The sequence below is a fragment of the Mercenaria mercenaria genome, chromosome 6, assembly GCF_021730395.1.
Source record: "Mercenaria mercenaria strain notata chromosome 6, MADL_Memer_1, whole genome shotgun sequence".
NCBI classification, from domain to species: Eukaryota; Metazoa; Mollusca; class Bivalvia; order Venerida; family Veneridae; genus Mercenaria; species Mercenaria mercenaria.
Genome location: NC_069366.1, coordinates 50,267,257 through 50,279,530, shown reverse-complemented (window position 1 = coordinate 50,279,530; position 12,274 = coordinate 50,267,257). Strand labels below are relative to the sequence as shown.

The following is a 12,274-nucleotide window of genomic DNA, read 5'->3' as shown; positions in this document are numbered from 1 at the left end:
TTCTTCTGTTCTTTGTTCCCCTTACTTGTCATCTTCCAATGTGTACAGTGACATTAATTCCCTTTTAAGTTAGTGGAGTCAAAGTCATTATCTTAAATTTATTGGAAAGAAACACAAACAAGCAGGTAACTTTATTACCATTATTCAGGGCAGATTTATTGTTATTGTGTCTTTCAATTCTTCTTAATTGCGTGTATCATTATAAAAAGTCCTGGACTTTGCATCCGAGTGTCACAGCTTGCTTGAACACTTTTGGCATCTGTGGTATTTGTAAAAGTTTTTTTTTCTATTTTTGGCTCCAGCAGTCTAAAAGGGGTCAATCAGATCCATTAGAACAAACTTGAGAGAGGACTTTACTACAGAACAAGTTTAGTGCAGTTCTGACCTATATCTATAGAGGAGGAGATGTTTATGTGAACTGCTGATGTTGGACAATGGACCATCCAACTGTACCAATAGCTCACCCTGAACCCTGAAAAAGGCAGGGGCAATACATTTGGGCAAATACCTTACATTTATGCTACAGGCCAAGCTTGATAAGATAAAAGTGGTTCACGAGAAGAAGTCGTTAAAAGGGTTTTTATTCTTTTGCTCTTAGCAGCCCCTATAAGTTGTTTGAGGTGAGCTAAACATTGGGACAAACAGGGTAAAAAGGAAAAAGTTATCCTGTACTGCCCCCAATTCTTGCTTTGTGGGGGTAAAATGGCAACTTGCAAACATGAAGTTGGGACATACAACTTTAGCTGAAATTTGTGGAAAGGACAGGCTAAATATGTGCATATATTGAAAACAAACTGTTCGGCTTTAACTATTTACAGATACAACCATCCTCTTTTCTGTCAGAATATAGATACAATATTGAAGTTCCTAAGGATATTTGAAATTAAGCCAGAGTAAGGGGTAGAACATTGGCAGTACCCTTCAACTTTAACCCTACCCACTGTTACCCAAGAATTTGTAGACTTGAACATTTTAATAAAGGGAGATTTTAGTCAGGATACCAATAGTGGTTAATCATTTATAGGCTTTTCTGCTATTTATAGCAACAGATGCTCTGCTGCACACTGGGGGAAAACATGCAGATATTTTATATACAGAAGAATATTACTTTGAAAGATACCACCTATCCTCTTCATATTCAATCAAATGTAAAATATTACAATGTTACTCAAGTTGACATTTGCTTACGTTTTTTTCCACAAAATTGAAGGACATAATTCTAACAGACAGAGGATACCTTTCTGAATGATTCTGTTTTAATGGATTTATCATCCTGCATAAAGTAGGAAATTGACAAAGGACATTATGGTTTATTCATATAAAGGCATTTATTCTGTTATGAATAGAGATCACAATTCAAAAACATTATCTGAAAGATATCAATTCTTTGGTTGCGATTTTCATTAGAGTATTAAAGTCAACATCCAGATGACTCCTCCAAAAGCGTCGTACACGGCCCCAGGTTGTCGCCGGGAAACAGGGACTTGCTATTCCATGGAAAATTCTTGCTATTGCTCTGCCATTTAGGGAATGCTCCTGTCCATATAAATTGTAGAATGCTCGAATGTCTGTCACTAACTGCCCATGGGAAAATTCAGGAATCTGGTAATAATCAAATACATAAATCAAATGTCTTTTTTGCATAATGTGTCACATGCACTGAATAACTATTTTTTCTGTAAATGAGAAATTGACCTAAAATGACAAAAGTGCACTTTTAAACTGTATCATTTTTTGGGCATCATTTATAACTTCCGGCTTAAAACGATTCCCAAGGTGATTTTAAACTTAAATTATAAATTCAGCAAATGGATAATTTAAATTATATATTCAGCAAGTGAGCCGCAATATCTCTGAAATCTAATTGATACAGCTGTGTTTATTTATTAACATTCTGCTGTAATATTTCAAAATAATTTGCACATCACGGCCATTTTCTAAGGCGATATAACATCACAGGGATAGAAAGTTAATGTTTAAAATGAATTACTCATACAATAGCGAAACAATACAAAGACATTTATCATTTGGTTGAAAGATATAAAGGATGTTAATATGGCATGCAGCTAAATACTCTTGATTTTTATTTCAAATAAATTAAATATTTATCTTTATGCCCTTGGCGGTCAAGCTTTGTCTATAATTATGACAAAAGACACAATATGTCATATCCATATTCTCCTTTATATCTAACAATTGAAAAATCAACAGTATTTGTTTCTATTTTCTAATTATGAACAATTATGATTAATTTTACAGCCCGTGTACCCCATGTCATTTTGCCCCAGAAAACGATATTTCGTACTGACAAAGCATTCTGCAATGTTGTATTACTTTTAGAGGGATAATCATTCACAGTTTTAGGTGCAATTATTATTCCTCAAATATCAATAACATTTTAGAGTTGTAGAAGTGATTTTCACTCTATCATTTTTCAGTGTCCTATACATCTGGAGGCACTTACAACTGCAGTTACACAAATACCAATATCTCAATATCTATTGAATAGATGTCGTTGAAATTTGCAACAAATGTAGTTAAGAAGTAAGTGATAATATTTTATTATATTTCATTGCATAATAATCAAATGGGTTGCGTTTAAGTGCAAATTCACAAAATCTGTTCCTGCTCCAATCGCACTGTTTTACATTTGGCTAATAACGTGTATGCCCTCCCTGGGCATTTATAACGGCTAGGCAACGTCGCCGCATTGACGTCACCTATCGATGTATGTAATTTTGGAGAATTTTGGTCCATTCCTGTACTAGCCTGGCTCTCAGCTGGGGAAAGGGGGACCATGTCTTTCTACCCGCCGACTGAGTTCGTCCCAAAGGTTTTCCATAATGTTCAAGTCAGGGGTCTTGGATGGCCAGACAAGTACGTTTACATTATTATTACGCAACAACGTAAGTGTAGCTCTTGCGGTGTGACAGGGGGTGCCGTCCTGTACAAGCCTCATACCACGGTTGTTTCGCATCATGAGCAATATCTCGGGTCGGATGATTTCGTTCAGATACTGTGCCACGTTCAGATTGCCGTCGATGAGTACTAGGTTCGTCTTGTGGTACATGGACACCCCCGCCCAAACCGTAAATGATCCCCCTCCGTACCTGTCACGTTCGATAACATTTTCATTAGTAAACCTCTCTCCCCTTTCATGATATACTCGTGTACGACTGCCGTTACCACGTAAACAAAACTTCTTTTCATCTGTTAAAGAACATGTCCCCATTCCGCTCTCTCTGGGCCCTGTGTCTCTGTGTAAGGACAATGTCCTTGAATTGTCGCCTACAACGCATGTAAGCAATAGCCAAAAGACGCCGCCTTACGGTTCCAGAAGATATCAAGCGCCCGTGCTTTCCGCGTGTTTCTCAAGCTGATTGAACAGCAGTGCGTCGTCTCTGCTGACGGTGGAGTCGTACCCTCTGCTGGTCCTGTATGTCCACGTTGCCGGCGAGGAAGGTTATCCATGCCGCCTGTAGATCTATCCGGAAATATTGACCCCTACTGGGTTGAAAGTACGAAGCTCGCGGATCCAGAAGTATTTTCTGTTACATCTTTTATTTTTGTGTTATTTGCTGCCTCTGGGTCACAATGCATGATCTCATTGATTTTTTATTTGGTATCATACTATTGCTGCACGTTTAGTGTGTAGTCTTTAATGCCTTGAGACTACATATTTACTTAGGAGATATGTTGCTTCTTTGTAAAGAGGCATCCATATATTGGATATGTCTAAGGTTATCCTCATCTTTGGAGTTGTTTCAGTTTCACTCTGTTCTGTGGCGCCATATTGTTAGTGCCCGCGGTAACTATTGTGCTCGCGGAGCTAGATGCAAGAGTAAGGGAGAGTATATAAACAGTATGCAGCATCACACTGCACATAATGCAAACCAAACCTGCTAGTCATTACGGTCAAGTCCTCTGGAGAAGTTCACAACTGCTAAACAAAACCGGTCAGGGAAGATGTCTAACCAACAAGAGAGCATGTCCTCCATGGCTCACACCCAGCCAAACCAAACAAAAAGTTATAGGGAATTGAAAACTGCACAGTTATAAGTGCCTCCAAGTGTATGGCAAGTAGCTTGGAAACCATTATGCATACATTAACAAAATCTCTGTTTTCTAAGTGTTACACTAATTCTAGTTAAATGAATATTTTTCCTTGGTTTTCCTGTCTCTAAATGAGCAAGAAGTCATTTAAATTAGAGAGGGAAGAAATAGTCTTTTGTAACAGACAGTTGACTCTTTCTTCCAGAAGAATATATCAGATAACGTTAGAGTTTATCAAAACAGACATGAATGATAATTGAAATAAAAAATCTTTCTTAAAGAAAGAAACTTACTGGCTCATCCTGCATTTCCTTCTGATCATCTTCAACATTTACTAACTGTTGGTCAAAGTACTGGTTCAAAATCACCTTCAGTTTATCATTCTTACTCATGTCAGCCTCATCAGAACACATCCAGTGATTTCTGTGTGATACACTGTAAATACAACAAAAGAATCTCATGCATTTAAACTTTTAAATTTTTTAACCCCATTTGAATTTATTTATTTATCTATTTGGGTTTTACGGCGCACCAACACAGTATAGGTTATATGGCGCCAAACAGGACTACAAATTATGGTTTTACATTTCATTTACATCGAAATAAAAACGAAGATTCAACCCCATTTGAAATAATGAATCTTAACAATAATGGAACTGTTACCCAAAAAGATGCTTAAATGCCAAAAGAATCAGGGAGCGGAACAAGTTCTTACTGGTTTCAGATTACAAACACTTGTTGTGGAACTTCACTCACTGAATAACATTCTTTTGGGGTATAATGACTCTAGGTCAAATACACTGTGTGTGACAAAAACTTTTAAGTCCTTCATACACAATTTTATCTAAGTCATGAAATCATAGACAAAAACCCAGGTGCAAAACTTCACATTCTGAATCCCAATCCTATGATGTTTGAAGACTCTAGGACAAATGCACAAAACAATTTAGATGTATGCACAGAAGGCAACCTTCATGCCATCCCCCAACCTCTTCTCCCTATCCCCATATTCCTTTCAACAAGAGCTGTCACTAATGGTGACAAATGCCCCCGCAGCGCCTTGACCTTTGACTTGGTGACCTTGACCTTTGACGTGGTGACCCCAAAGTCAATAGGGGTCGGATACTCAATAAGTACTACATGTATTAGCATATGACGTTTGAAGGCCCTGGGTGCAGTGGTTCACGAGTAAAGTGCCTTCATGCAAAAAGTGTTAACATTGGCCCCTGTGACCTTGACCTTTGACGTGGTGACCCCAAAGTCAGTAGGAGTCGTGTAGATAATAAGTACTATCAGCATGTGGAGTTTGAAGGTCCTGGGTGCAGTGGTTCGCGAGGTAAGTGCCATCATACAAAAAGTTAACGTTGGCCCCTGTGACCTTGACCTTTGACCTGGTGACCGCAAAGTCAGTAGGGGTCGTGTACTCAATGAGTACTATCAGCATGTGAAGTTTAAAGGTCCTGGGTGCAGTGGTTCGCGAGTAAAGTGCCTTCATGCAGAAAGTTAACGTTGTGACTAACAAACGAAAGGACAGTTGAAAACTAATATGCCTCCCTTCGGGGGCATAAAAACAACAACTTTGGAGGGCACAAAAATTAACAAGAGGGTCATAATGACCCTATATCGCTCACCTGTTAACCTTGACCTTGGAATCATCAAGAAAAACATTCTGACCAAGTTTCATGAAGATAGGGTAATAAATGTGGCCTCTACAGTGTTAACAAGCTTTTCCTTTGATTAGAGTGGTGACCTAGTTTTTGACCCCACATGACCCAGTTTCGAACTTTGCATGGGAATCATCAAGAAAAACATTCTTATCGAGTTTCATAAAGATATGGTCATAAATATGGTCCATAGTATGTTAACAAGCTTTTCCCTCGATTTGAGCGGGTGACATAGTTTCTGATTCCACATGACCCAGTTTCAAACATGGCCTAGGAATCATGAAGATAAATATTCTGACAAAGTTTCATGAAGATAGGGTCATAAATGTGGCTTCTGGGGTGTTAAGAAGCTTTTCCCTTGATTTGACCTGGTGACCTAGTTGTTGACCCCACATGAGACAGACAGTTTCAAACGTGGCATAGAAATCATCAAGATAAACATTCTGTGGCATGAAGTGTTAACAAGATTTTCCTTTGATTTCACCCCATATGACCAAGTTTCGAAACTGGCCCAGGAATCATCAAGATAAACATTCTGACCAAGTGTCATGAAGATAGGGTCATAAATGTGACTTCTGGGGGGGGGGGGGGGGGGTTAAGAAGCTTTTCCTTTGATTTGATCTGGTTTTTGACCCCACATGAGAGTTTCAAATGTGGCCTAGAGATCATCAAGATAAACATTCTGTGCAAATTTGAATCAAATCAAAGCATATATGAAACCTGTATATGGCTGAAAGGGCAAAAATAGAAACTTTTGCCCCATTCAGGGGCAGTAACTTTACAACCCATGATGGAATCTAGACCTTATTGTGACTTCAGTTGTGTGTAAGTGTGGTTAAAATCGAATGCAAAATGTCACTAATCTATCGTGTTCACAAGATAAAATTAACAAATTTTGGTTCTTTCAGGGGTCAAATAGGGGCCGTAACTCCGGAACCTATTATTGGATCTGACGGATTCATCATGGAATCCAAGATATATTGTTGCTTAAGATATTTTACATGTTTGTATCAAATCAAACCATAAATGAAGTCTCTATATTGTTGCAAAAGCCAAAACAGCAAATTTTGGCACTTTAAGGGCCATAACTCCGGAATCCATAGGATAGGATCTGGTCAGTTTTCGAAAAAAGCCGAGATATTATGCCTATACAAGTTGTGTGCAAGTTTGCTTAAAATCTATTGCAAAACGTGGTCTCTACCGTGTTCACAAGCCAAAATAGCAAATTTTGCCCTTTAAGGGGCCATAACTCTGGAACACAAGATGGGATCCGGACAGTTTTCGAAAGGAACCGAGATATTATGCCAATACAATACATTTGATTGCAAAATGTGGTCTCTTATCGTCTTCACAAGAACTTGTGAAAGGACGGACGGACGGGACGACGGACAAAATGCGATCACAAAACTTCGCTAAAATCTATTCTAATATGCTCGTTTCTATTAAAACAGGCTTACAATAAAATGACATCACGTTAACAGGTGTGGTGTCAATGCTTTTGTTGCAACCAAGAAAGAACGCTATTGTATTTATGCCCCCCATCCCCTCCCGACCCCGCCCCTCCTTCAAAGAAGAAGGGGTATTCGAAGGAGGGGTATATTGTTTTGCAGATGTCGGTCAGTCAGTCCGTAGACCAATTGGTTTCCGGATGATAACTCAAGAACGCTTAGTCCTAGGATCATGAAAGTTCAAAGGGAGGTTGGTCATGACCTGCAGATGAGACTTATTGACATTGAGGTCAGTAGGTCTAAGGTCAAGGTCACAGTGACCCTAAACAGTTAAACGGTTTCCGGATGATAACTCAAGAACGCTTGGGCCTAGGATCATGAAAGCTGATAGGGAGGTTGGTCGTGACTAGCAGATGACCCCTATTGATTTTGAGGTCAGTAGGTCAAAGGTCAAGACCACAGTGACCCTGAACAGTCAAGCGGTTTCCGGATGATAACTCAAGAATGCTTAAGTCTAGGATCATGAAAGTTGATAGGGAGGTTGTTCATGATGAGCAGATGATCCCTATTGATTTTGAGGTCAGTAGGTCAAAGGGTCAAGGTCACAGTGACCCAACACAGTTAAACTGTTTCCGGAAGAGAACTTGAGACCGCTTAGGCTTATTATCTCGAAACTTGATAGGCAGATTGGTCATGACCAGCAGATGACCCCTAGTGATTTTCAAATCAGTAGGTCAAAGGTCAAGGTCACAGTAGCCCGGAACAGTTAAACCATTTCCAGCCTATAACTTGAGAACTCTTTGACCTAGGATCATGAAACTTAATAGGGAGGCTGTTCATGCCTGGCACATGACCCCTATTAATTTTGAGGTCTGTAGGTCAAATGTCAAGGTCATATTGAAGCAGAACAGTAGAACTTTTTGCCAAATAACTAGAAAATGCTTTGGTTTAAGAGTACATTTGATAGAGAAGTCACCTATGACAGGTAAATGACCCATAATTATTGATTTGAGGTCAGTACGTCAAATGTCCCGTGCACAGTGACCAAATAATTTCTGTTCCTTCTGCAGTTACTGAATGCAACAAAGGGGGGGGGGGGGGGGGGGGCATTTCATGTTCGACGAGCTCTTGTTTATCTTCTGCTTTAGATAAATCGAAATAACATATATTAGAAAATCGTGTTTTACTTATGTAACACTCAAAATTGGTTATACGCCACCAGAACAATTCACTCGGGCTACGCTCTTGTGATATTATTCCGCAGACGTATAACCTCTTTTTTGTGTATTAATAACTTTGAAACATTTTTTATACATCTTATCTTAAATAGTACATGGAATCAAATCACTGAACAAGAGGGTCATGATGACCTTGAAATGTCGCTCAACTGTTAGACTTGGTCTTAGAATCTTCTTCTTGATGTAGGATGCCGTCTTCTTCAGATCCTCCATCTTGCCGTGCACTTTGATTCTCATTGGGGTGCTGTTTGGCCACACACCTTTCCTTTGGTTTCCAGACGTGGACATCTCTGCAGAATGTGCTCAGAGGTTTGTTGTTCCAGGCCACAGGGGCACAGCGGAGGAGATAATTTAAGCTTTATGCATATGTTGGCATTTAACCGGTTATGTCCTGTGTGAAGCCTAAAGATGATGACTTGTTCCCATCTGTCCAGTAGGTGGTAGTCTTCCATGATTGGCCACGGCTTTGTCAGTGCTTTGATCATTGTCACCTTCTCCTCGTGAGTAATGGAATTTTGCGACTGTTTCTCTGTAGCTCCAAGTTTGGCTAATCTGTCTGCATTCTCATTTCAGGCACACCACAATGTGCAGGTATCTATTGTAGGGACACAACTCTTGTTTTTGCATAGGCTGAAAAGTTCCCTTGAAATGGATGGTTGTTTGGTTTTTTCCAGTGCTTGGAGAACTGACAGAGCATCCGTGAAGATAAACAGGTTGGAGCAGCTCCCTGGAGACTCCTCAGTGAGTTTAATAGCCTGTTTGATGGCCTCAAACTCTGCTCTATAGCTGGTACAATGCCTTCCAGTAGGAATACTATTTGTCTCTGATCTTCCCGAGGTGTGCAGTATGAAGATGCCAGCTCCTCCATCTTTTATTGCAGCTGAGACTGAGCCGTCTGTACACCTGTGTCCATGTCTCTGACAGGTATGTGTCTTGGATCATGGCCTGTGTAAAGGATAGCTTCATCTGGAGTACCAGGGGCAAAAACCAGGAACGGTGGTATGTATAGTCTGGTTGGATTGGTCAAGTTTCCACGGTTCTGGTAGATCTTGAACAATGAAAGGAGTAGTGGGTTGTCCAAGATGCTCTGCAAATGTTCTGTTGAGCTTCCTGGCTTCGTGCACAAAGCTGCCTCCTTTTTAGACGATCTTTTGTAAGCCTTTCGAGTTTGACTTTCATGGGATGGTCTGGCAGGTACTGGTATTTGCTGGTTTGTACTAGGGTTTTGGACTCTCTTTTGTTGGCAAGTGGAGGCTTCCATTGCCTTAATGGGTGTTGATTTCCGTGCTCCCGTTATGATTCGGAAAGCCTGGTTTTGCACTTTGTTTACCCTCTGCTGATTTGTTTTGGCCGCTGTCATCCGAGCTGAGGAGCCATACTCTAGGATGGGTCTGGTAGTCCCAAGGTATACTGTCTCGAGTATGTTTGTGTGCTCCCCAGTTTGTACCAGCAAGTTTCCGTAGGATGGGAAGCTCGTGCCTTGCTTTCTGAATTGGTAAGATATGCCTTCCATGTTAGGCGCCTGTCAAACATTACTCCTAGATATGCTGCTTCCTCCATTTATGCAAGTAGGGTGTCACAAAACCTAATATTGCCAGCAGCTGTCTGCTTTGGATAGTGAAAATAGGGTTGTGCAGGGCTTCTCAATGTTAGCCTGAATACACCATTCTTCTACCCAGGCTGTGAGCCTGTCTGCGGCTTCCCGCATTCTGTACTTGGCAGTTGTTGCATATTCCTCTGAGCACCAAATCATCCACATAGAGATCAGCTTGACTCTTCTTGGAAGTTCAGCCACCAGATCGTTGATGAAGAGAAGAAAGAGAGTAGGAGAAAGTAATCCTCCTTTGGGAACTCTATGTCTCTGCAGAAACTTCTGACTGGAGGTTCAATCAAGGTTAACTCTAGCCCTTCAGTTGAAGAGACAGGACGTTATCCATCTGTACACGGTGCCTCCAACACCATTCCTCTGTAGTTTCACAAGAAGAACATTCATCCATACTTGTCAAATGCTCTCTGAAGGTCTATCAATGTTACTAATCTTTTTTGCCTGGAAGGCATTTTCGATTTCTTGTGCAAGGTATGTTGTCGTTTGATCCTCTGTTGAACAGAATGACCTGAAGCCAGCCTGTTGGTGGGCCAAGATATTATTGGCTTCCAAGTACCATTTCATGCGTTGGTTTATGATGCTAGCCATGGTCTTCCTCACTGTGCTGGTGAGACCTGTTGGGTTATAGCTGGCTACATTCCTTTTGTCCTTTCCGCGTTTTAGGATAGGTGCCATGATCACCTCCCTCCAGACCTGTGGAAGTTTTTCCTACTTCCAGCCTTGGAATCATCAAGATAAACATTCTGACCAAGTTTCATGAAGATAGGGTCATAAATGTGGCCTCTACAGTGTTCTCTACAAGCCCTATTTTAGTTAAAGATATTTTGCAAGTTTGTATTAATCAAACTATAAATGAAGTCTCTATATGGTTGCAAAAGCCAAAATAACAAATTTTGGCCCTTTAATGGGCATTAACTTTGGAACCCATGATGGGGTCTGGCCAGTTTTCAAAAAGGAACCGAGATATTATGCCAATACAAGTTGTGTGCAAGTTTAATTAAAATTGATTGTAAAATGTGGTCTCTATCGTGTTCACAAGACAAAATAGCAAATTTTGGCCCTTTAACTCCTTAGGGCGGAAATGCGACTAAAGGCGCTAAATTTTCTACCCCTGTAGCGTCGATATCCGACTATAGGCGCGTTATCAGGACTCCACAGGACGGCGATTGACGAGTATAGTCGCGGCACCGAGATCATGCTGACTGCCTCACGTACTTGTTAATTTTTGATAATACTGATAAAAGCAAAATTATTTTGCATACCGGCTATGATTTCATAGATGTTATAATTATTAATTATGCTAAAATAAATGTTTGTAAATATGCGGTAAAGGAAATAAAAAAGACGAACTCCGCTGTGTTTCGTTCATATACAGTATTTCAAAAGATTAAAATAATTAGCCGAAATTTTTCTTACATTGAAGAACATATTTATTATCATGCTGATTTTGACGCATCAGTTCCGTCAGATGATGATTCTGACGATGAAATTTCATTATCAGAGAAATGAATGCTCGAAAAATATTAAGTTTAAGAAAGCTGAAATATTCGTACACTTACATCACATTAAATTAAAATGGATAAAATAACACAGCAAAACATTTTCATACACAACAATGTGTGTAAATAAACGCTTTTTGTAAATTTAATAATTCTTCAAAGATGGGTGTAAATATTACAACTTAACTGTCTCAGTGCGTGTCACACAACGTTTGTGTACATGTTTAGAAATTGATTATACATCAAAACAAACCATCGATATTCACTCAAAAATGGGTGTTAATTTTGAGTAATGTTAATGTAAATACTCTGTGTTAATAATGTATTTATATCTATTGGAATTTAATGTGTTTACATTTGAAAAAAAGTAATAAAATCGGAAATATTCAAATATTTATTAAAACGCAATAGGTGTGTCAACATGGTGAATGTTTCGAAGTGAAATTATTATTCTATTTGGATATAAGTTACGGACGAAAGTGAATATATATAAATATTTGTTAAAACTTTAAAGATTTTATAAGTATAGTTTGATTTACACCCATGTTAATAATATTTCCATGCATGATTTCAATTGACTGCATGCGAATGTGATTATGATAAGATCAGATGATGTTTTTCGACGTCAGGTGGTAATTCTTATCTCGCCGCAGCATGTATATTATGATATCGGCCTCAGGGAGTTAAAGGGCCATAACTCTGAAACCCATGATGGGATCTGGCCAGGATATTACGCCAATACAAGTTGTGAAATTGATTGCAAAAT

The 12,274-nt window shown here is 39.4% G+C and overlaps 1 protein-coding gene across 4 annotated transcripts in view; it reads right to left on the bottom strand.

Annotated features, from left to right (window-relative positions):
* Positions 1 to 1,303: 1,303 nt before the first annotated feature.
* Positions 1,304 to 12,274, bottom strand: part of LOC123548927 (ATP-dependent DNA helicase Q4-like) — a 361,389-nt gene continuing 350,418 nt past the window's right edge. For all 4 annotated transcript variants that reach the window (XM_045336581.2, XM_045336584.2, XM_045336583.2 and 1 more), the window contains 2 exons: positions 4,347 to 4,488; positions 1,304 to 1,602 (listed from right to left, as the gene is read on the bottom strand). In XM_045336581.2, coding sequence (XP_045192516.2) covers positions 1,366 to 1,602; positions 4,347 to 4,488 — 379 coding nt within the window. In that variant the 3' untranslated portion in view covers positions 1,304 to 1,365. The remainder of the gene's footprint in view (positions 1,603 to 4,346; positions 4,489 to 12,274) is intronic.